At 40.4% G+C, this 25,781-nt stretch overlaps 1 protein-coding gene across 1 annotated transcript in view; it reads left to right on the top strand.

The window, feature by feature from the left end:
• The window catches only part of FAT4 (FAT atypical cadherin 4), a gene marked incomplete at its 5' end in the record, with an annotated part of 131,502 nt that overhangs the window by 46,267 nt on the left and 59,454 nt on the right, over positions 1–25,781 (top strand). The window contains 2 exon segments of the mRNA XM_009071562.1: positions 21,887–22,018; positions 25,410–25,704. Of these exon segments, the coding sequence (XP_009069810.1) occupies positions 21,887–22,018; positions 25,410–25,704 (427 nt within the window).

Here is a 25,781-nt window from a genome sequence, read left to right as displayed (position 1 = left end):
ATGATAAGGCAACGTTCACTGTGTGCTAGCAAGGATTACAGTTCAGTATTCTACCTTCTGTAAGCTCAGATACATTACAGGCTGCCTCTGCCCCAAGGAGTTTGCAGTATAAATAAAGTCATCAGAGCAAAGAGCACTGGGGAAAGCAGAAAGGAAATACCTGAGATTTAAAAAAAAAGAGAAAAAAATTTCAACTTATTATTGTTGACTCATATTTCTGGCTATTATATTACATATAAGATGAGTTGAGCACAAAAACAATACCTGGAAACCCCACAGTGTCCAAAAGTAGGAGGAATCTCTCTATACAGGGTCTTAGTAATATAAGAATTTTGTAAGAGTCCATGACTTTGCAAGTTCTGTTGCCATAAGGATTGGCAGTGAAGCATAGTAAAGCAATAAAAGAGCAAGGCATGGAGCCAAATACTTCTGTTTGTAATTGTGGTGGTGATGTGCAGAGCAGCAGGAAGAGAAATCAAATGCAGATGGGTTTTGTATGAAATCTTGACTTTTATGGGTGATAGTGCTCAAGGTGGTGTTGATACTCTACTATCCTTAAATAAAGGGCTGTGTTGCGCAGTGTTTCAAAGGGCTGTAGGAAAGTGTCCTGCATGTCATGGATGGTGCCATGCTGCAGTCTGAAGCTTCATTTTGGTTACCCTCTCAGTTTTCTCACTGAGGGTTCTACCAAGTTGATCGTATCAACTGCTGGTAGTCACTGTTTAACTGAACTCTTCTCTGAACTGTTATGGTGTTGAACAGGGAGGAACCAACACATTTTCCAGCACAGAGGCAGGTCCCTGTATGCCTTTGTTGTTGTTCCTGGCAGTGACTTCTCCTGCTTCTTCCTAGACTCTCATCCTTTCCAGCGCCACAGCATTTCCTGGTGCTGACCTAAGTTGCTTTTATTACTGATAGAGTCCTTTGTTTTTCAGACATGCAGAACAGTTTATCATCTTTCTCTTCATGCTTTGAGGCTATTTTTGTATCATTTTTCCCTGTCTTCTTTTTCTAGACTGAATCTCAGTTCTTTCAAAATCATTCAGTTGGTGGGTCCTGTTTCATGATTATGGTCATCATTGCTCCTCTTTTCTGAGTACTTTCCCTTGGATCCACATGATTACTGGATTTCTGCACTGCAGTTTGATCTGAGGGCCGTGCCTAAGGCGAGCCTATGAGTAGCAGAACAGAAGGCTTATTTCCCATGCCATACGCATGGCACTCCTGATTTAGTCCCTATCATGTGGTTTGCCTTTCCTACATCTGGGGCACATTATTGGTTTGTGTTCAGATGGGAAGACCCCCTTTTCATAGAAAGAAGTGACATCTGTGGCTGTTCCCCTGTGGCCACTGTTTGTGGCTCCCTCACTGCAGGAAATTAGGTCTGTTTTACACAGTTGGCTGGCTTTTATCTCCTTATTGTCTTTTAGGTGCCTATGAACCCTTTTCATGGGTGTCTAGGTGGTATCTCTTTCCTTTTGTGTTCCTCTAGAAAAAAGCCTACATGAAACCTCTCGCTAATGGCTTTGGAATGAACAGGTAATCTTTCCTCCTTACCTCCCTTGCTTCTCTTTCAGGAGTGATCCATCATGATGTGGAAACAATGCTGGGATATAGCTGCTTTCCAGAAGGGACATATTAAACAGCTCATACCTCCCATGTCAGAAGTGTGTGCTGGAAGGTTGCTTGTAAAACATCAGAATATATTGACTACACATAGCTGCATCGCCCACAGCTTTGTCTTCTTGCTCAGGAAGGATATTGAAGCATGCACAGAAGAGCAATAAAAGCTAGAAGATTGCACATAGAGGATAAGAGGAATGAAGAAAGCCTAAGGGAGCTAGTTAATTTTTCAGTAGTTAGAAGACAGATGCTTTCTTAATCTGCCTTCTTACATACAGAGAGGGACATAGGTATTAGCATTGAGGGAATAAAAGTAGTAAGATTAAGAAAAGGAAGTAGGTGGGTTTTTGGAAAACTGTACCTTCTGTGGCACCACCACTGCTGCAGTAGCTAGAATCACATAATCATTTAGGCTGGAAAAGACCTCCAAGGTCATTGAGTCCAACCTTTGACCAATCATCACCTTGTCAGCTAAACCTTAGCACTAAGTGCCATGTCCAGTTGTTTATTGAACACTTCCAGAGATGGTGACTCCACCAGCTCCCTGGGCAGTCTATCCCAGTGCTTGACAACCCTTTCTATGAAGAAATTCTTTCTTATGTCCAACCTGAAATTCCCCTGGTGCAGCTTGAGGCTATGTCCTCTTATCCTGTCACTAGTTCCCTGGGAGAAGAGGCCAGTGCCAACTTTGCTACAACCTCCTTTCAGGTAGTTGTAGACAGTGATGAGGTCTCCCCTGAAGCAAAAAGAGGAAGAGATGAATTGTGGGTGAAGCTGAGAGTGGTAACTCAGATGATCTGTTCTTTTCCTTTCCCTAAGGAAGCAGCAGACCCTTCAAATCTCACATTCTGGTGTGCAAGTAGGCAAATACTCTGCCAAGGAAAGTAGTATTAGGCTCTTCCTAAATAAGTCAGGTTTAATTAATACTGTTGCATTAATACACCATAGTCATGTTAACTCATTTAAAACTGTGAAGCTACAAACAATGAAAAAGATCTCACAGCGTTTTTCCAACAAATGGGATATATTAGCAAGTAGAAGTTGATCCCAAATGTGTGTGTTGCTGCTGGTTCAGTAGGATGAGAAAACATAGATAGTACAAATTGCACATCTAGGAAAATATTTGGATCTCCTCCATGTGGTTCTTATGCATTTGGCAGAGCTGAGACTGAAACTGAGATAAAAACCCTTGTTTGCCAGGCCTGTAATAATCCCAGCAGTGGGCACCTGGAGGGGGAGCAGCCGTTCCCTCGGGATGCAGCTCTGCACAGTGCTGGCAGCAGGAAGCAAACAGGCAGTCTCTACTAAATACTGAATACATTCCTACCTTCTGTTTGAAAACATCTTTTTGTAGGCTTTGAGGATATTCAGTAGCTTTGAGGTATGTCTCATTTCAAACTCCCACTGAAATTACTCTGTTATCCATCCCTCCTACTGAGATCCCCCTGCAGCTGGTCAAAGCTTGCTCTGAACTAAGCATTAGTTTGATACCTTCAGAAACCTTCATCCTAAAATATCATGGAGGGTTAATGCTGACAGCTCTCTCTGGCTTAAAATGTGGTGCTTTGCTTGTCCTGACCGTAAACTTCTTGCTTTGAGGAGAGTTTTTACTAAAATATGTCGAACAGAACATTTTTATTACATTCCAAGTTTGTAAAACACCATTGCTAGCCAATGAATACTTACAATGAAGCTCTCCAATGGAGTTTTTCCTTCTGCTGATACATTCCTGGAAGGCAGCAATTCATTTCACATGAACCTTTTAGTATTTGAAACCATAAAGCCCTACACAGATCTTTTTGAAGCTGAACTTTTGTCCAGTGGATCATTAGCTTAGTCCCATCAGTGAGTTCATACCCATTATGTGAACCTAATATATTGCTTTTCTGCTTGGCTTGAAGGAGTTGTGAGATCATCTCTGGTCATGGTTTTAAGGTTATTGTTGACAGTGCTGAGCAGCTGTACACAAGCAGATGCAAAGGCTTTAGAGCAGATGCTGTAATTACAGAACTACAGATGTACTCATTTATTCTTGTTTTTAAATGTACCTCTTTCCCCCCCCCCTTTGTTTTTAAACTGTACCCTGTGAGTGCAGGTGTATTTTCCAACAGTGTCTGCTGAGAGGATAGCTCATGCTAAAGCACAGCCCTGTATCCATTGAAATTTAAGGCTGTGTCTGGTAGTAAATGCACTAATAACCTGAATATTTTTTCCTCTTGTGCATCAGTCTGTGTAAGTTATCTAGGTTACTGGAGCATTCGGCTCTTGGCAAGCATTACCTGGCCCTGTGCCAAATGAGACACAACTTTGGTTGCTGTGGTGCATAAGTTATACAAATAAGATGATTTTTAGGCCCTACAGGAAGAAAACACATCAATTGAAATTGTTGGTCACCTTTCCTCAGTCACATTTTAGAGAAACAAGATGGTATCACAGCCATTGTGCAGAGTTACACAATTCTAAGGGGCATGTGGTGAGAGCAAAATAAATCCTTTTATTTGGTATTATTTTGTTGCTGTTTTCTGTTCTGTAGCAGATGACTCACATAATGGACCACGTTCTGGCATGGTTACTGAAGTCAATAGGATTTACAGCAGCAGGATTTTTATGTAATTTGATTATGATTTCAATACCAGGAAATAAGCTCAAGTTTGGAAGAGAAAAATATGAAAGTGCTGCTCTGTTTCTGTGTAGGCTGATGCTCATTATTTGTCAAACTGATTATCAAATTTGTGGTGTTAATGGAGTTACTCTTAATAAGATGCATACATGAATATGCCCAAAAATCAGAGGAGCTGAGCTGTCTTTGTACATAAATTAGAAAATCTGATAAGCTACTATGATATAAGTGCGGCACAGAAAGCTTAATTAGGAAGTACCGGTGAGGCTAATGACTGTATAGTATAAAAATTAGTGCAGAATTTGATGTGTTGTTTGTGATGATTTTATTAGTCCAGCAATGTATTTGCAATATTGTAGCTGTTTATTAAATGAAAGAGCTACAGATACTGAAAATCATTGTTTGCAGAGCACTTCCTAAATCTGCAAAGTATGAAGTTATTGAAACAACAGCATATACTAAGCCTAAGAATAAAAATTTAGAGCTCATGCTGAAATACAGTGAATAAAAATGATTTTTGAAGCTAGTTGCATATTTTTAATGATCTTTTATGCAAAGGAAATTACTTTGTAAGTTGCTTTCTAATGCTATTCTGATGTCTCTGGTGCTTTACCAGGGGCTGCTTGAAATATAGGAAAATGCTTTTGTCTAACATTAGTGGAAGAAGGATGTCTACATAAGTGTCAAACTACTTTAGGTCAACAGAAAATGGTTTGAGAGCCCTGTTTGCATTTCTACTGTTCATTAGGTATATGTTCATCAGCCTGAAAAATAAGAAATGGATTGAAGCAGCAGGTAGGAAGTTCACAGAGGTGCCAACAGGTGCTCGTGTCTCCTGGGTGAGGGGATGTCCAGGATGCCTGAAGACCCCAAAACACTACCTGAATGGATGTTGGAGCAGTTGGGCTCCTTCAGCAAGTTTGGTGGTCACCTCTGCTTGGTTGTGCTCCTGCATGTTGTGCCATGGGTATAGGCTGCAAAGTCTTATTGGGAAGCTTATCCTGCTTTGTAAGGTTTTTCTTTGTAAGATTTTCTTTATTTTGCTTGTTATCCTCTGAGGGCTAAGATGGGAAAAGCTTTATAGCTGACACAGGGTATAATTATCAAAGGCCTCAGTTGTGGCTTTGCTGTTACTCCACATGAAATGTATTGCTGTCTGAAGTCAACAGATTGTAGGGGAAATGAAAGGGGTTTGCTCTGCCTGGGTCCCTCCAGCTCTGGGTCAGACTTAGGTTGCATTGAGGGCTCCGAGGGTAGAATGGGTTTGGAGGGAAGAGGTAGCCATGTGGCTCAGCCACCAGCACAAGGAGGCTGTGTGGAGCTGCTCTCCCATCCAAGAGTAATGTCAATCAGTATGAAGCCCCAAAATTAGAAAGAGTAATGATCACAGAATCACAGAATGGTTTGGCATGGAAAGGACCTTAAAGATCTTCTAGTTCCAACCCCCTGCCATGGGCAAGGACAGCTTCCACAAGCCCAGGTTGCTCCGAGCCCTATCCAGCCTGGCCTTGAACACTTCCAGGGATGGAGCATCCACAACTTCTCTGAGCAACCTGTGCCAGTGCCTCACCACCATTTGAGTAAAGAATTTCTTTTCTATAGCATTTATTAATAGGAGGCAGACTGTAGGTTCTGGCAGTCTAGACAGGAGAACATAATGTTTCTTCTGGCCTTTCTCATTAATTTTGACAGATTTGAGGGGTTTGCATTTCTGCACAAAGAGGTTTCAATTAACCCTTTTAACTTGCCTGCATCATAAGCTCATTTTAATTCACTCAGCAGTGTTTGCCAAGTACATTAGTCTGTGCTATACATGCAAAAAAAAGCATTAACCTTGCTGGAGTCTCTCAGGATTTGTTTTGGGGTAACTGAAAACAGAATGCGAATCCAGTCATCAATTAGCTTCGTTGCAAATATTTCCCTTTCGTTTCTTTTTACTGTTGTTATTTTAACCTGAATTACTGTAATCATAACCTGTAACTTTCTCCCTGAAGCATATTGCAAATACTTACAGCTTTTTGTATACCATCTCATGCTGGGGAATTGCCTGCCTGGTTGGAGAGCATATGTGAGTTACTGGGCTTCAAGAAACAAGAAAGCTCTTGGGTATTGTTTGGTGATGCCCAGGCAAGAAATATGTTTGAAAAAATGCACAGGTAATAGTTATCTGGAAGATGGTTTGAATATACCAGCAATCTATTATTCATCATTTTGAACAATACCTTCTTTTCAGATACAGTATGAGATGTCAGCAAATGACACACAGCAGGAAATGTCATTGATTCAGAAAGCATAAAGGAAAGGTAAATAGCAGCTTCTGCTTTTCTGTACTATTATTTGGTCACAGAAATCCTGAAGGAGTGACTTCACTATACACTATACTGTACTTTATATATATATTTGCTCTTTGGAGCTTTTGAGGGCTGAGAGTAAGGCAGTTATTTCATGTGAGATGTTTCTTTCCTCCCCTTGTTGTTAGTGACCCTGTAGCTTTTGGATAATGTCACATTCTGGCTGTGAAAATAGGGAATGCTGAGGGCTTAGGCTGGCAGCCAGATCTGCCATAAACTGCCCTGTACCAATGGTATCACCTTTTAACTCTGTCCCTGAATTTTTTTTCCCCTGGAAGACAAATACTCTAATATTTTACTACTACAGAGATGCATTTAATCATTGATAAATTTGCTGGAAGGTTGTTGTAGGCAGCTATTGATAAATGAAGAAATTGCTATTATTAATCTCTCACAAATGCTACGAGTGCTTTTCAATCTCTTTCTATATAGGGATGGATATTTTCAGTCATAGAATATTTTTAAATAAAACATCCACATCTCTACTTGTTATGCAGTTACTTGTAAGAGAAACAAATCCCTGTAAAGCACACCATGATGCCTTCGAAGTCTAACAGTGTCCCAGTTGCCCTGTCACCAATGACTCATTATGAAATTATGTTGGTAATTATGGTGTTGTCACCATTAACACTATAAGCTAGTGGAGGCTTTTGAGTTGTTGCCATTTTTTTAATTATTCAGAGGACTTGGCCTGCCTTGTTTGCCTTCTTTCCACTGTTTGGTGACTTTCTCAGAAAGCTTTCAGGATTGTTGCATTTGTACCTAGAAAATACTTTTTTACATGCAAACATCTCCATACATGTTATGCTAAGGAAGTAAAATAAGCTGTGCCATACTGTATGGAAGGATCAAACCAGGCTGAGATTTAGGAATCTTGGAGGGAGAATGGTGCCAAAAAAAAGAGAAAAACCCTCAGCGTTGTTTTCTAGACCTCTCCATGATGCCCAGGTTCATTGCTGTAATTTTCTTCCTAAGTGTCAACATATGACTTTCTTTAGTTTATTATATTAAATTTTGCCTACTCTCTGTTTCTGTTTTCCTACTCTTTAATATAATATAATATGATCATTTAACTGTAAGCCATTCAAATTTTATCCTCAAAATACTTTCTTTTTTTTTTATCTCAATTGTCTGTAAAACTATTTAAATGCTTCAATTGTGAACACACACAATGAATCCTCTAATCTGTTCCACATGAATATTGGGCCAGTTTGTACATCCAGCACACACAACTTTTTGATTCAGTTAAAACTAGCAAGACTGATGCTGTTGCAACCTACAAGACCCTTAGAAAAAACTTATGTTTCTTAAAAATTTCATAAACACCCTGTTGAAGACACAGAACAAAGGAAGTAAACCAAAGGAAAAACACAGAGAAATTGAGTTTAGGTTCAATCTTCAAAAGAACAGAATTATATCTTTTACTTTGTATGTTTAAGGGTATTTGAACTCTGAAGAATTTCTGAATCTTTCATGGTTACACTTAAACATTCATTCCAATTTGTTTTTCCTGTGTCCCTCAGAAGGGAACTGGTGATTCTCAACTCTGCTCAAATTCTTCCCATACGTTTTTAAATATCCAGAGACTTGTAGTAATGACCAGTGGTGGTGAACTTTCAAAGGATCAAAGGTTTGGCACAATCAGGATAATAATTGAAAGCCCTAAGTGCTATAATACAAGCTGAGTCGCTTTTGTCGGGACCTCAGACAGGGACAGGGGCAGGAAAAGGTTCTTTGGTTTCTCTTATGCTGGAAATACCATGAGAATCATTCTCTTGTGGTATTTCTGCTTCCTGCCACACTAAAATTAAGATATGCAGAAATGCCACTGTATTTCTTTCTTCTTTTCCCCCCCCTTTAAAGTTTACTAAGATTATCAAAACTCAAAGTTAGTTTTCACTTGATTGAAGGGAGGCTTTGGTTTGGTCAGTCTCTGTCTGGAGTAGACCAAATAGGCCCCTAACAGCTGTGTTTGTATTATAATTGTCAACTGCTGGTGATATTACTGACTCAGTAATCAGGGTTTGCTTAAGATTATCCACAAACCCCCCATGTTTTTCTGATGTTCTTTAGGAGCAGGTGGCTGTGAAGTGTCCCCAGGTCAGTCATGGAGTGTCCCACAGGAGAGCTGTAACACAACCTGTATCATGCATTAACCTATGTCATCCCCTCCCAGGCAGCCTTGAAAAGTACTGCACTGGGGCTAGAAAGACAGAAAAGTATGTCAGTCAACCCTTTGAGGAAGGAATTAATCACAGAAACTGTCAAATAAGTTCACTCTGCTCATGTGTTGTATATTCATACGTCTACAGTCTCTTTTCCCTTAAGGTGTCCTCTTTAAACACATTGAAGTCAATGAGAGATTGGCTGTGCTGTGAAGTCATGGGGATTGGAGAAGAGCTGTAATACACTAATATGTCATTATAGGATTTGGGCTATTAAAAGTTCTCATTATTGACTGTAGTGGCCAGAGACCATAACCTCATAGTTTGATGTAGGTGCTACATCTAGGGAAGATGTAACGGATATTTAGGAACCAATAAAAGTCAAATCTGTGAATTTATGCTCAAATAAAACACTTCATATTCTTTATTAAGGAAGATGACTGTAAGGATCCCACATAAGCACACTGTTCCAGCTATTCCAGCTATGTCTGTGAATGCCTGGGGTTTTCACTTGATTTTTCTTCAGTGAGCAAGGTCATGTATATATTTACAGTTATGATGAAATGATAAGCTTGAAAGGTACCTTTTAATTAGTCTTTAATGCTTAATTTCCTAAATTTTCTGTCAAATCCAAAGTCCCACAGCTGAGTAAGAAATTCAAAAGATAAGTGAGGAGAAATTAAAACTGTTGACTGACATGAAGAATTTTCTAAACTGAGTTTCAGCCACCTTCCACATTCCCAGACCAAAAAAAAAAAAAAAGAAGTGTTACTCAGCTATTCAGAATATTTCTGGAGATCAAAGTTTGTAGTTGTATATAACTTTGAATCTTCACAGTTTGGTAAAGATCCAGTAGAGTTTTCTTTATTCAGTTTCAAGAAGGGCTTTAGTGCAAAACCCCATCACTAGGAACAGTAATTTTTTTCATGAAGTGATAATATAGATGGGTTGAATCTTGTTGGGAATCCTGAAGTTAGGTTTTGGAAGCATATGGGACTTTCTTTTTTTGTCCAAGTAAAGGAGTTGATCTAATACACAGTGCAGCAGTCTAATATTATTGACAAGAACTTTCTTGCTGATTGTAGTAGAGGTTGTATAGTCATGATGGACCAAAGAGATAACTGGGGTGAGATTTGTGGGAAGAGAGGTGCCTAAATGAAAATCTTGATATGTGGGAGGAAAGTGGATAAAGAAAGGCTGCTGTGCCCAGTAAGTGGAAGTTCTTGACCCTGCCACCATAGCCTTGATTGTCAGCTGGCTGGGCTGAGGGCAGCCACATGAAAAGGTCCATCTGTGGCCAAATAAAAAAGCCTTTCTGGCCACAAGTGGCCTGTGGCCACAGGGAAGGGAACCTCCCTGACACTGCAGGAGCAGATGTGAAGATGCTGCATGAGCCTGCAGTCTGCAAATGAGGAATAGGGTGAGGAGGGCATTTCCCTGAAATTTGTAGGAGGATGCAGAAATACTTGGAATTTTAAGGCCCCACAGTTCTGTGCTAGCAACCTCAGCTTGTTGATTCTGTGGGGGAAGCACCTTTAGGCACTACTATAAAATGTCCATATTCTTCTAAATGTGAAACTGAAAAGTAACACTTGGTCTTGTATGTTTTATTGGCTAAAATCTGTTTAGACTCATACAGGGTCACAAAACCTTCCTAATGCTGCAAAACATCAGTTGGCATTCAGTCCTATATCTTTAATTCTCTTCCACTCACAGGAAAAAATCTGTGCTTTCTTCAGTGTGTCTGTAGCAATGCTTTTTCTGCCATGGCTCTGGGTAAAGAGCTTTTCTTTTACTGTTTGGGCACCTTTCAGTGACAAAGTGGATTTGTCCTATTGTCCTGATGTCTGAATGTGTCTTAAATGTCACACCTGCAAGTTTAATTAGGTGATTTCTTTAATTTAGAGGTGTGACATTCCCATTCTTGAGCTGCTTTTTCTGACTTTATCCTTTCTGGGTTTCTTTTCTGGCATGGACTGAAATGTTCTTACCAATTCAATCCATTTCTTATTACATGGCAGTAGACCTCATTTAATTAAATGCAAAGTTATAAACTAAATGGCTCCCAAATGTATACTGTTTTGAGTATTTAAAGGAAAAAAATCTAGAAATAAAAAGCTCACTAGCAAGTGTTTGCCAAGTGTTTGTGTTGGTTTGGCAGGTATTTGGAATTGGGTTTGTAACTGGAGGTACTGCTAGATACAGAATAATTAATGTTTTTATGAGAAAATCACCCGTTTTACCTGGGGAAATGACATGGGACCACATGTGTGTGCATATCCCAGCATCCATGTGCAGACAGTGAAAGGATGGGTGAGTGGAGGAGTTTTTCTGGTCACTGCAGTGCTGCTTGCTCAGCGCTCAAGGGACTGGATGGAGCTGCTTGTCTCTCCCTTCCTTCCTTGCCATGCACAGTACCTCAGTGTCAACCAAGAAACAACTGCACCTCTTAACATGTGCCACAGTAAACTGGTCTTTCTGGTGCATGTAGCAGTCACTGAGGTGCTTACTCCCATGGTGCTCCCAGGTCAGTGTGTTTTCACATTGAGGTTACAAGTTGGGCCATGTAGGCACTCAAAGTCTACTGGATGAACTGGTTGTGATATTACCTGGGCTATAACTCGTGCTGCAAACCTCCCTGTGATGTTGTTCCAGCACAGACTGGACTGATGCTCTCCAGTTGTGGGAGGAGTGGTGGTTCATGTTGGCTTCTGCAGGAAAGCCATGCTTGTGCTCACCTGCCCCAGGTGTTGGGGCTGTGCTGTGGGAACCAACTCCATGGGAGAAGATATATGCAACAGCTCTGGCATGTCTCTGTCCCTGTGGCTGCTCCAGTCAGGCAGGCTGGCACAGCAACCTGACCTTTGTTCTGTATATGTACACACAGGTGTGTGGTGCCATGTGCATTTAGAGCAGCTCAGGGTCCTTAGTGCCAGCCCAGCTCTGCCTTGATTCCACTGCATTTCCATTCTGGGCAAATAAAACCTGGGAGAAATACTAGTATATTAATTGTTCCTGTTGAATTGGAGTTCAGAATAACTTATTTGCACAATCCATCTATTTTTTTATACTATATGAACATGGACTGAGCTATACATGTTACTCATTTACTTGTACTGGCAAGATAACCTGTATTTCATTATGGTTTTGGTGGTGAAGAGGGGGAAAAATACGACTGCTTGTGACATTTCTTGAAATTTTTATCCCTTGTACCATTTTGATGTTTCTCTCTTCTTTACTGTGAAGTTGGATTAGGTTGAGTTTCCATGCATATGTTTCTGTGTGTTTGGATGTGTGTTTTAAAGTCAGCATGCTGTTGCTCTCTTAAATTAGCCAAGGTTTGAATAGTGCATTCCTTAACTCAGTTTTAATTCCCTCTGTTGCACGTGAGACTGTGCTTCTTTTGAGGGAGCAGAAAATGATGTAGTGCTTAAATTACTTTAAAATATTGATTTCAAAAAGAGTGAGAATGGCAGCATGGCTTATTTTGCCTTTAAAAAACATGGATTTTGGAAGTACCAATGTCCTGTCCTGGCTAGTGACATTTTGCTGGGTCTCGAATGTTTCTTTTGAGTGTCTTTCATCTTTACTTTGGTGAAAAGTTAGATGTAACCACAGTAGGTAATGTTTCCAGACAGTGCCTTATTGTCTGCACAGACTGGACGCAGAGACCCTGCATACCTACTTAGAATCAAGATTAAATTACCAACCTTTTGGGCATTTTTATGTAAAATGTTCTTTATTATGGTTTTCTCATAGCTAAAGCATGAGTCACTTGCAAGCCATAATAGATTTTGGCTATGCTGCATGATGAAGTGTTCTGGATGCAGTGAAACATTTAATCAAGACTCCAGGCAGTGCAACTCCCAGTGGTCACCTTAACAGAGAGGGGAAAAAAACAGGGAGAGAAAACAAAACAAATTATGGCATCCTTTCTTTGCAGCACTAAGATCAATATTTGTTAGAGACAGCAGAGGAAAGTAGCTTCTTTCTAATTTTTTATTTTAAATGATGAAGAAAACAGATTTACACCTGGTTTAGATTAGACCTAAGGCAGAAATTTTCCACGATGAGGGTGGTGAAACACTGGCACATTTGCCCAGAGGTGGTGGATATCCCATCCCTGGCAACATTCAAGGCCAGGTTGGATGGTGCTCTGAGCAAACTGATCCTGGTGAGTGAAGATGTTCCTGCTCATTGCTGGGCTAGATGGTCTTTAAAGGTCCTTTCTGACCCAAACTATTGTATAATTCTATGAGTTTTGTGATAGTGTCAGTTAAATCACTGAGGTTTTGCAAGCACTCTGATCTCCCTGCATTTTATATCGATGCTTTATAAGCGTGACTTGGTGGCAAAATACCAAATCACCTTACTAAACTTTACAATATGGTATTAACTCCAGGAATATTATGTGGTGTTAAAACACTGGAGGTAGAGCCCATTGATTAAAATTACCTGGGAAATTCCAGCATTGCATATAAATCTTATTAATCATAATAAGATTTATAAGACTCCATGAATTTTTTTTTATGGAGACATGAAACATGTTTCCAAAATACATTGAGCCCTAAGTTTCCAAACAATTTCAAGGCTCTTAATCAGTTGTAATTCCTGATTCTGTGAGGGAAAAGGAAATATTTCCATGGTTCCTATTCTAAATGGGCTCAAACTGTTGTTTTGTGCTGGGTCACTGTTTTATTGGCTTTGGGGTGACTGGAGTGGGCTGTGGTGTAGCCCACACCTTTCAGCTTTCACATCCTGTCTTTCACTAAGGTACTCTTGAGCTCAGACGTGGAAATTAAGTCTTTTGCCTTGCTCTCCTTGCATGGAGAGATCCTCAGTGTCGAAGGTCTAGGTGTATGGCTGACACATCCGTCTATTGCCTAAGCAATTGTCATCACCTAAAATTAGGGGCTTTGCCTGAAATGTACTAGAATGAGTTTGGATAGTATTCACTACACTGATTTTTTCCAAAGGTGTTACTTCCAAACTCAAAGTTCCAGTGATTACTGCTGCCCCTGGACCTTCAAACTTGGCTTTTTTTTCTTCTCCAAAAAGTGCCTTTTAAGCATTTTTCCCCACATTTTCTCCCCAGCTGCAATATTCCCTCTGTTAATAGTGGGATTCTTAACAACTTTGTATTTCTGTTTAACAGGTTTGCTGGCCTGCAGCACAATAGACTAATGTGATTTTTATTGTGCTAGCGTGCGCTGGGATTGTTTGCCTCCTGGAAAATGGGATATTCAGATGCCTCATTCAGCCTCTGTCTCAGCATAAACTATTGCCATGTCCCAAAACATTTTCTGTACAAATGGGCTTTCCATCTTGTTGTGGAAATTGTAAATGTGCATGATCTGTAGTTCAGCTTTTCCACCTTCCTGAGCTCTGCTATTATTGGGTATTCAAGTAATTTTAAAACGTGTTTATTTTTTCCTCTCACACTTACTGTTTCCCAGTGTCTTAGAGCAAGGTGGAAAACTGGTTCAGGAGAGCCTGGGGGATTTTATCAGTATCAGAAACTTCATTATAGAGGTTTTCTAGGAATATATATATATGTATCACAGAATCACAGAATAGTCGGGGTTGGAAAGGACCCTTAAGGATTATCTCATCCAACTCCTGGCTGTACACAGGACATCCCTGAGAAGCACATAATGTACCTGAGAGCATTGTCCAAACACCTTTTGAGCTCTGTCAGGCTTGTTGCTGTGACAACTTCCTGGGGAAGCTGTTCCAGTGCCCAACCACCCTCTGGGTGAAGAACCTTTCCCTAATATCCAGCCTAAACCTCCCCTGACACAACTTCAGACCATTCCCTCAAGTCCTGTCACTGGTTGCCAGAGAGAAGTCAGTGCTGCCTCTCCACTTCCTTTCCTATATGTATATATAATTTTATTTTTTGAAGATGATTTTTCTTCTTTTCTTTCTGAAAATGCATTTCTAGCAATGCATTGCACTTTGATAGTTAATCTTTCCACCCCCTTGCCTTCACAGTTTGGGGGAAGCACGCACACACTGATCCTGCAAGCACTTAGTAGAGTCATAGCTTCACTGATGTGAGTAGCCAATATGATTACTCAAATCAATAAAAAAGAATCTACACATGCATGTGTGTTTTTCAGGATGAGTGAAATATTGTTTGCTGCATGAAGAAAGTGATGCAGACAGGAGGAAAATGATTAGTGTTGGCTAGGTTCTTCAGTCAGTTACATGGATGGGAGATGTTAATAGTTGAATTCTTTTGTGTTTTATCATCATGAATAATGTTATTTAGAATATTTACCAAGGGAGGGAGGAACAGAATCCTTTTGCTTTTATTCTGCTCACACTGATAATGCACTGCCACATCTCCAGCAAGGAATAAGCTCCTTAATTTTTTTGAAGATGAAGGATCATACAGTGACTTCAGTGTAAACAAAAGTCTTCAGGCTGATGTGTGCCGATACTGCCTGTAGAGTATTAGATGGTATCTCTTGAGAGAGGCAGTGAACATCACAGCAGCAAGTAGAGGGAAGAAGGATGACTCAACAATGTATAAATTGAAAGAAAAGTTGTTGCCTTTCTGCTCTGTTTGATCTTTAATCAAATAGCTGTAGTGTTTGAAGAAACATCGAACACGTGAGACATCTGGGAGTTCCTTTCTTCTTAGATCGTGTTCTATCTATAGATCTCTGATGGAGTGTGTGCCATGGATAGGGGTGGCTCCAAGCAAGCATCACTGCTTGCATTTTGGGACTCCCAGGGAAACCTGCTGCTGCCACATGAGTTCATTCATGTTTCCTGTGTCATTGAATATTACGTGTAGTTTGAGGCATCACAATATAAGAAAGATCCTAAGGTATTAGAGAGTGTCCAAAGGAGGCAACAAAGATGGTGAAGGGCCTTGAGGGGAAGCCATATGAGGAGTGGCTGAGGTCACTTGGTCTGTTCAGCCTGGAGAAGAGGAGGCTGAGGGGAGATCTCATCACTGTATACAACTTCCTCACGAGGGGAAGTGCAGGGGCAGGGCTGGCCTCTTCTTTCTGGCAGCCAGTGACAGGACCCAAGGGAATGGTCTGAAGTTGTGTCAGGGGAGGTTTAGGCTGGATTTTAGATAAGGGTTCTTCCCCCAAAGGGTAGTTGGGCACTGGAACAGCTCCCCAGGGAAGTTGTCACAGCACCAACCCTGGCAGAATTTGAACAATGCTCTCAGGTACATGGTGTGATTCTTGGGGATGTCCTGTGCAGGACCAGGAGTTGGACTAGATGATCCATGTGAGTCCCTTCCAACTCTGATTATTCTGTAACTCTTTGTGATTCTGTGATCTTTTTTTCCTCTCTCATTTTCATTCAATAGATGGAAGAACTTCAGAAAAGCATTCTGTAAACCCTCCTCACCTTGAAATAAAAGAGACCTTGAAATCAAAGAAAAATCAATGTTAATGACTGTAGTAAAGCAGAAGGTGAGGTTCTGGCCAACTGAGCCCATTGGTTTATAGAAGGTGTTATGATCAGAGAGAATTTGGCATGTTGCCTTCCAGTGCGATGTTTTAATTTGCATACCTTTGTAGCTCATAAACCTAGTAATTTGGTCACTAAACTAATGTCTTGTTCCAGAATAAAACTCTCATTTTAAGCTTTTTATGTTGAGCATGGAATTTGTCTAGCCTGTTCAGTAATAATTGTCTGGGGTTCTGGTATTTTTGAAGTGGATTGGTGTTTTTGCTCTAAGAAATGAAACTTCATCTGAACTGTTTCTTAATTTGACAAATTATTTTGAATAAGCTTAAGAGCAGTTTATTCAACTGCAAGCTCATATTCATTTTGGTTAACCAAAAAGCACTCCTTTTTTCTCTTGGATTCTGTCATGATGGAGTTTCTCTTTGCCTACACAGAACAAATTGTTTTCAGAACCATGTACAAAGTGTGAAGCTATTGAATCCTTTACACTGCAGCACCACTTTGTGATGAGACAAGAGAGTGTCTTTCATGTAGGCTCTTCATAAGTGACATCAGTGAATTCAGAGGGTATTTTCTACTTTCTTCACAGTAAAGACAACATCTTGAAGCAACTGTGAGTTTCCCGGTGACTTCTTGTGTTCAGGTTTATGCCCTAAGTGCCTAAATAGATCTGTGGGCTTTAAAACTTGAGGTTTTGGTATGATTTCTTATCTCTGTTAAGACCTGAGGTTAGTCTGAATGGAGAAAAGAACTATTTTTCTCACATCTACATTTAAAGTAAATGGAGGCAAAACTCTTTGAGGTGAGCCCTGCCCTGCCTCAATCTGTTCTGAATTTGTTTATGGAGAAAAAAAACACAAGAGGCTAATTTGAGCAGCAAATAAGAATCTTAACAAGATCAAGGTAATTAATATTTCCTCTGCTTTGAAAATGTCTGTGATAGCAGGCTGCAGCAATCAAATTGAGGATGGGTTGGCCATCTGTAACAGTGACAGGGGCATGGCATTATTGTGAGAATGTTATTAAGCCTGTGGAGGAGAAATTTGATTCATACACAGGGAAATTTGTGGTATTGTTTGACTCTCTGTATTGCTGATCTCTGTGGTTTGTAGTGTGGCTGTGTTTTTGCATCTCAGTTTAATATTGCCTGACTCAAACACCAAACAAACAAAACAAAAACTCCACCCAAAGATAGTTTGCATAGAAATTGATATGTAAAGCTATTGTGTTTATTTTGCAAGGCTTAGTAAATTAACAGCATGTATTTTTCTGAAGAATAAACTGTGAGGGAAAGCTTTAATTTTCAGCCTTTTTTTCTGGAGTCATTAAACATGTGAGAGGAAAAGCATTATACTAGAATTTGTACAGAATTGGAGTAATTATGTGGAGATTTACACACACACATGGATAGAGCAAAGCTTTCTGATTTTTTTTCATGTCCCCTTGAACAGACAAAGCAAGGCAATATTTTGAATCTATTAATCAGTTTTCCATCACAGTGTTAACAGATTTAGAAGGTTCTGTAACTATTTATGTTCCCATGGCTTCTGCAGAAATTCAAGGCTATTCAGTACTTGGACCACTGGGAAGAGCAAGTTAGAGAATTAAAAAGGTGCAAACACACTTCACTGCTTTTCTTGCTGTTGTATTTTGCTGTATTTGAGTCCTCTGAGTGACAGTAAGAGCTTTTGAGTCCTATATTAGAGGTGCTGTTAAGTGGGAATTGAGGACTTGTCAGATGGAAAGTCGTGGAGGGTTTTGGTTGAAGATTGGCCATAGTGCAGTACTTTGAGTGGTCCAAGGTGAGGGGCTCAGATGACTGGTTTGTATCTCTGGCTTAACATCCTAGAGTTGCATTGACTGATGGGTTTGAGGTCAGGCAAGAATATTCCTCATGTTGGATAGATTTGAAGAGGAGGGTGGTGGTTATCACTTTCCACGCAGCCTGGGCACGTTGCTTCCTACAGTTCTACAGCCATTGGCACGTAATGGTTCCTTTCTTCCAAGGTTTGGACAAATCCCTTCAGCTCCCTTTTTTGATTCCTGTGGTGTTTTTGAGGCTTTGAGGCCTTCAGTTTTCTAGATATTTACTCTTGTACTTGCTGTTGTTGCTGGTGGGTGGTTTGCCCTCAGTGCAAGCACATGATCTGGAGACCCTTTTGAGCATGATTCCTGTGGTTTGTACTGGTGACTGCCATGACCACGTTGTCTTGCCTTCATTAAGTCTGAGTCAGAATTGCACATAGTTATTAATTGCTAGCATAGGATATTAATCAAGCTCTTCATTTCAGAAATCTGAGTGACACATTGATATCTTTATGCAAATGTAATGTGGGATTAGAAAGAGAGAAGCAGTTGGATGGGGAGAGATTTAGTTTAGATCTTTGATTAAAGCTTTGCAAAGATGTGCTAAGATACGCTGCAATCTTCCAGTGCCCTGTGACAATGGAAGACTTTGTGGTTGTGCTTCTCCTGTGGGCTGGAACTTCTGCATGGTGTCAAAGTGGGATGGTATTAGGCCAGGTTGGATGGAGACCTGAGCAACCTGGACTAGTGGAAGGTGTCCCTGACCACAGCAGGGGGATTGGAATTGGATATCCTGAAGGACCTTTCCAATCCAAGCCATTCTGTCATTATGTGATTAGTGAAATTTCTGCCAACTGATACATCCAAGGATCTTATTCCTTAGGTTTTCAGTCCTGTGTGTAAGCTGACGTAGTAAATTAGAGCAGATGTAAAAAGACAGCCTTACACAGGGATGCTAATTAAACTTAGCCTATGGTTAATTATGAAGCAATATGCATTATCTAAGCCCTGTGGATAAATAGCAAATCATGCTGTAAATGCTCTTTTAAAAATGTTGTGGTCTTTTCTAAACAATTCTCTTCCTTATTTGAGAATTTCTTATTTTTCCACCATCTAAAGCACATCTTTAGTACAAAATACCATGTTTTTGTTTACTTGTGAACTGATCTTTCGGAATAAAATTGCTTCTATTATTCTTCTCCTTTTCAGCTCTCTGGAATCTGACTTTATAATTAATTTATTTGTCCCACAAAACCTTAGCCATCTGTATTCTTGGATTCTGACTGGCTTACATTATACGAGCTGCGGGCGATGCAAAGCTCCTCTCCCAAACCCCCCAGAAGTTGTCATATATTTTTCATATGATTTTTACAAAAGGCAATCTCTCATCATGAAAATGGGTTCTGGTGGTGAAATGTCACCCGCAGCTGAAACATTAGCTGTGAATGACATGTATGGTATGAATAAATAAACTGCAGAGCTGTGCAGCTGCTTTACCTTGAAACTCTATCTGGGGAAATGCTGTGCTTTGAGGAGGAGAGTTTGCTGTGCCAGTTCATGGGGCAGCATACCCTCTTGGCAAGGATACCTGGCAAAATCCTTTGTGTGTCATTTCTACCATGTCTCTCTGTGATTAATTGTCACCCAGATGCAGCAGGTCCCCATGAAAACCAACTTAGGCTGCTTTTTTGACCCTGAAAGTTTGTGTCTGTTTAGTTAGTTGTCAGTCATTGCTTGTGATGGTCTGGTCAGCTCTCCTTGTGCTTCTGTTTTCAGGGATTTAAATTTAACGATAAAACCTTCTGGGTTAATCTGTCTCAGGCCATGAAGTGTTTGTGTGCCACTTGTGAATGGTCAAAAGGATTAAATACAGGATAGATAAATAATGGGCTTCTCTAAAAGCCACTGTTTTGTCTCCACTTCCAGCACATATAGCCATAATATTAATATTAGACCAATATTAATGTAATATGTCCTCTGTTTTCAAAGACATTTTAGTTCTTTATAATGCTGAGGTAAAGTTCTGACAGGCTGTCTGTAACAATAACCTCCTGTGGCATAAAAACCCCACACAAACTGAAAAAAAATTAAGAGAAAAAAACTCACTTACTTGAGGTGACTGAGGATGGCTTAGTACCCTAGGTGGAATGTGTCTCCTTGTGTGGTGTATATACTGATTACAACCCAATGTAGCCATAATGTGTTGTCAATGGTCTAAATCTCTCCGCCCTCTGAAGAAATCCTGTTGGAGCAAAAATGCCTATCAGGGAAACAGCTGAGCTCCCTGCAGCCTTCTCTGCCTTAGAAACATTCTCTGAGGCAGAAGAGACTGATGTGTTAGGATCAAATATACCCTCAGAGAATTTACATGTCTACAACAATTTAGATTTTTGGTATGTTTGATGAAGGATAGTAGCACGACACACCAAATCTGTTCCATCACAAAGTCTAGTACTGGTGTTAGGCTTTTTGAAGAAGTTGCCTTTGGGAGGACAGAAAGATGGAACCTCCTTCAGGATGTGGTCTTAGGAATCTCAGTGGCCTCAGAGTGCATACTGAGAGATGCAGCAAGTGACCCTGGGTGGTTCAGTTGTCCTGTGGGGACAGCCAAGACTCTGTCACTGAAGTGCTTGTCTTTGGGATTGTCCTGGTGGTCAAGTCAGAATGGCTTGAGCAATTGGTGGTCTCTATGAAAACAGAATAGAAAAGAAAACGTTATGGCAGGTGACTAGAAATAGTAGAAATCATAGACTTCAGATCACCAGAAATGTCTTTGCTGGTTATACCAAGAGCAGCCCAACTCATACATTTTCAAGTGCAGGGAGAGCTCTTGTGGCTAATGGCATGGCAGGTACTGTAGAATAAATAATACAGTCTGTCAATCTAGGTATCTTCTTTAAGTCATCCACACCATTGCCTCCCTTCCTGTGCAACAGCCCTATCTACCTTTCTCTGTTCCTCAATGAGCAATAAAGACAGACTTCCTTCAGCTACTCATTTTCTCCTTAGTGGGTCTTCAGAGTTTGGTGACTGTTCAATATGTTGGGTCCAAAACAAGCCTGGTTTTTTCATGATAAATGTAAAACATCTGTGTCTTCTTTTTCTGTTTCGGAATATCACATTCCATGCCCAGGAACAAGGGAAAACAGAGCTCTGCATCTTTTTGAATTATCAGCAGGGCAGCAATCTTGCTTATGAAAACTAGGAATGAAGATCATACAACAGCCTTTCAGGAACCATCATTACTACTTGGAAAAGCATGCAAATATGGCATGTGAAAAGGACATTTGTTGAGGTGTGGATAGGCAAGGAGAGTAGATGCTAGTGGTGCTTCTAAAGTAACATTTATGTTTGCAATTAGGGGAGAGCTTTGAGAGAGAGAGACAAAAACAGATTATTTCTCAAAAAATATGTAAAGTGCAAGGGTGTTTTTTCCTCCCTCGGAACGGAGAGTTGCCAATATATAAACATTTCAGAGAGAATTTTACACCACCTCATCTTTATGTCAGGCAGCATTTAATGGTTGAACGATCTCCTGCCCCAGCACTTGGCAGCTATTCTCCAGGGGCCAACTTTGAGGATTACAATGACAGTCTATCAGTGGATCTTTTCCAATATAAACTAGACTAGGACCATTTAAAATCAGTTGCTATCAACAAGTCAAATTAACTTTATTTATGTTAGAAGCTTTCCTGTGAGTATTCTGTAACAACGTGGAATTTTAATATCCGGAGGGGCTTTTCCTATTGTTGGTGTGATTTGGGAATGTGCTAATTCATGTGATTTGCCTGATTTCTTTCAGAATTATGTGATTTGTAACATTCACGTCCCATCAGCATCTAGAGCTCACACAACCTTTTCCCTATTCCTGCTTTTTACAGGTGGAAATAACACTTCAGGATATCAATGACAACCCACCAGTATTCCCCACAGATATGCTTGATCTGACTGTAGAAGAGAATATAGGAGATGGATCTAAAATATTGCAGCTGACAGCCATGGATGCTGATGAGGTAGGAGCGTGGTTTCATATTTGAATATTAGCACTAAAAATACTGTTTTGGAAATACATGTTTTTACCTGTTCTTTTATTCCCTTTGTGAGTGCTTGGCCTTGGGAGTCATTTCAGTCATTCACATAACTCTGTTCAGTATCAGGAGTCCCACAGAGGCCAACACACACGAGCGAGTGAGACAAATGCTCTGTTACTTGAAGGCTGCTGACTGGCTTGTTTATAATGAGTTAACATTTTCCTAACAGCTCTTAATGCCAAAAAAAGCCTCACATTTTGGGTTTAGATGGTCTTGTTATCAGTCTCATCGCTGTACCAAATGACTTGGCGAAGGGGTTGGACTACCCAGCGTGTGATAAGGAGTTATTGACGTTCAGTTTAAGACCACAGCTTGGGTTCTAAACTAACTTTGAAGCCAAGAGGTTGTAGCTGGGCCCAGTTTTAAGGTGTGTGATAAAACTGATGAGAGACAAGCCTTAGAGGACAAGAAAACCTTTGGTAATACCTTCTTTCCCTTTGACTAGACCTACTTAATATCAATAAAGAAGGTTTTATTTTACCAAAAAGAAGGGGAAAGAAGTATGTGCTCTGTACATGAACCTGTTTGCAAAATAGTTTTGCCCACTTAGATTCATTACTGTGAGGAAGCTGCAATGAAGGAGCTATTAAGATACTATAATGCTATTGATGCCTTCATTCTTTTAGAGAGTAAGTTATGAAAATGTAAATCATATTGGTTTTGTTCTCTTGAACTGGTTCTTTCTGCGGAGGAAAGGCTTAAAAAGCCAATATGAGCATGCGAAGAATTTTGTGTTGTCATTAAAATATAGGGTTACACCTGAGAAGAACAAGCAATTCTTGCATTCAAATAATAAGGTAATTCAACCTCCTCAAGAGAATTTTATTTCTGGCCTTTTTTGTGTTAGCTTGGTTAGTTTTCCTGTGATTGTTAATTGGTGTACTTAATCTTACTACTACAGAGGGAACCACAGGAACAGCCCAAGGAGTGATACAAATGTGATTCTGAACTTTTTTTCTTCCCTTTATCTTCTGGTAGCAGCTTTACGTAGAGACAAACCCAGATTTTGGAAAGGTGCACATTTATAACAAAAACTCTAGCTGTTTGTCTTTATTTTAGGAGGAAGGAAATTTTGAACTACCACTCTCTGGTGTGGTATGGCATATATAACTAAGATTTTAGCAATATATGACGCTCCAGCCTCTTTTTAACCATTCCTAACCGCACCTAATCTGTTATCCATTCTGAAGCTCTCCATCCAGTGGGAAATGATTTGTTACCTTAGAGAGAAATCAGTCAATCTTTTTATCAAGAGGGATGATTTCAATTTTCCTACCAGAACATTTGTAACTCAAACTCTTTACAAAGAGACCAAGTTTTCCTAGCCATGTGCAGTTTAGTGTTGAGACACTTTGCCTTTTTTTTTTCCCCCATCTTTGAAGGTGAAGGCACAGTGAATCCTCCTTGTTTTTCCTGTCATATTCCTGTGACATTACACCTTTCTGGCTTCTTTCTTTGCACATGCAAGCCATGTGCAGCTCAATAGAATGACATGCTGCCTTTGCTATGTGCACAAATGCTTTCAGAAGCAAAGTGTTAGCTGCCAAAGGGTAAGTGACAGAACCTTTACATGGCTGAGAGGTACAAGAAACCCTCTTACTAATATTTCTTAATGGTCATATGAAGGCAGCAAATTTCAGACCCTTGTCTGTTATAGAGACATTGTAGAGGTCTAAGAAAAGATATAAAAACATTCTCTAGGTTCTAAGTGATACCAAAGGCTTTAAAAATTCCAACAGCTTTGAACACTTCGCAGCTTTTTAAGTCAGTTGTTGATAGGAAATGTCTTTACACCTTTTTAGTAGGTTTTGCTTATCTGTGTTTTGTTTTGCTTCTCACCTAACTCATCCATAAACCAGTATCACACGTGGCTGTGATATCACAGGAGCTGCACTCTGTTAGAAGGGCTCTGGCTAGTCAAACAAGGGGTGAAGAATGTGGTCACCTCTGAAATCTGTTTCTGCTAAGCCACACAATTGGAGGAAGGTGTGTGACGTCCCTGGGTACACCTGAGCACACAGCTGAAGCACTGCATGCAGCTCTTCAGGGCTGGGCACCTGCAGAAGCCTGTTTTCTTTCTAAATTTCATTTTATCAGTTAGCTCAGTCCAACTCTTTGAAACAACACCCCAGAGAGAAAGTTTGGCACAGGGCACTCTCATAAGGTCAATTAACTAACACTTGTCTCTCCTCTCACAAATATGAGGCAGTGTTTATCTCTGTTGATTTGCTTTTTTAGGCAAGAGTGTTTGAAACAGTTACAGAATTTCTTTCTCCCTGGTCTCTTTGATCTGTTATTCACTGCAGAAGTGCCACTGGTGTGCCAGCAGCAGGTTTCAGCCGTGAAACCTGAGCTCTGACCTGACACCAAAGGAGGGCGTGGTAAATATCTGCTCACCCACCAAAATACATTGCCAGGAATCATCAGCAGGCAGGGTAGAGGTACCTGTATCCAATGTTAGAGGATCCCAAACCACGAGAGCCCTTAAGGCTGTCTTGGAAAGGGAAGGACAAGACATTTTTCTTTGTAACATTACTTTTCCTTTCAACCAAAATGCCCAAAGTCCACATGCATCCTTTGTTTTTTTCCAAGGACAAATGAGATTTTTTTGACCCAAAAGCAAATGCTTTTGACTTGCAGCACAACCCAAGTGATGAGAACTGTGATTTTAATGACACATGATTTGTCACTTCGGGGCTTTTTGTTTATAGGGGTAAATGTATTTCCATGCAGAAATTGGCCTTTGAGAGGCTGCTGCAAGCACAGCCCTTGTGAGTTTCTCGTGACTTGGAGCTGTGGCTCTTGCCATGCATGTTGGTTGGTGGAGCTGCCCCGGGTCCTTCCTCCTTCCATCCCTCCCTCTCCTGCTCCTGCCATCTCACCTCCAGGGAGCGAGAAAGGCAGAGCTGATCCCACTGGCAGGGATTGAATTTAATCTTTGAACATAAAACAAGAATAAACACTGATCCTTGTTAAGAGGGAAGATGTTGCACTGCTCTGCGATGCTGGCTTGACATTAAAGCAGGTAACAGAGCTTTTTGGTATTGCTTGGATGCAATCCTTTTATGAACAGTGGAGCAAAATGTGTCTGGGTAATCTCATCATTTCACATCTCGTAAATAAAAACTGTGTGCATATGTGCCTTTACTGGGGGACTGAGGCAGGGACTGGGCAGGAAGGCTGTTTATTAAAGGAAACTGTTCTGAAAAATATTCGCCAAGTGCAGTTACTGGAACGGCTCTTGTCTTACTGAAAGTTATGATGTGGTTTTCCTGGCAAATAACTTGATTTGACCACTTCTGCTTTCACTTAGGGAGCCAATGCCCTCGTCACATACACTATTATCAGTGGTGCAGATGATAGCTTCCACATTGACCCCGAGTCAGGAGAGCTCATAGCCACCAAGCGCCTGGACCGTGAGCGTCGCTCCAAGTACTCCTTGCTGGTTCGTGCTGATGATGGCCTGCAGTCCTCAGACATGAGAATAAACATCACTGTTAGTGACGTTAATGACCATATTCCCAAATTTTCCAAGCCAGTGTATTCCTTTGACATCCCAGAAGATGCCACTCCAGGTAAATAGGAAATGGAAGTATGATCATTGACCTGTTAAGGTGTTGTTTTCTTCTTTTAAAGCTTGTTTCATATGCAAGAGTATTTTGATGCTTAAAGGTTGGGTTGTAAA

This window comes from Acanthisitta chloris, unplaced genomic scaffold (genome assembly GCF_000695815.1).
Source record: "Acanthisitta chloris isolate BGI_N310 unplaced genomic scaffold, ASM69581v1 scaffold8010, whole genome shotgun sequence".
NCBI lineage: Eukaryota > Metazoa > Chordata > Aves > Passeriformes > Acanthisittidae > Acanthisitta > Acanthisitta chloris.
The sequence above is the reverse complement of the archived record's forward strand: the minus strand, read 5'-3'. Positions and strand labels throughout refer to the sequence as shown.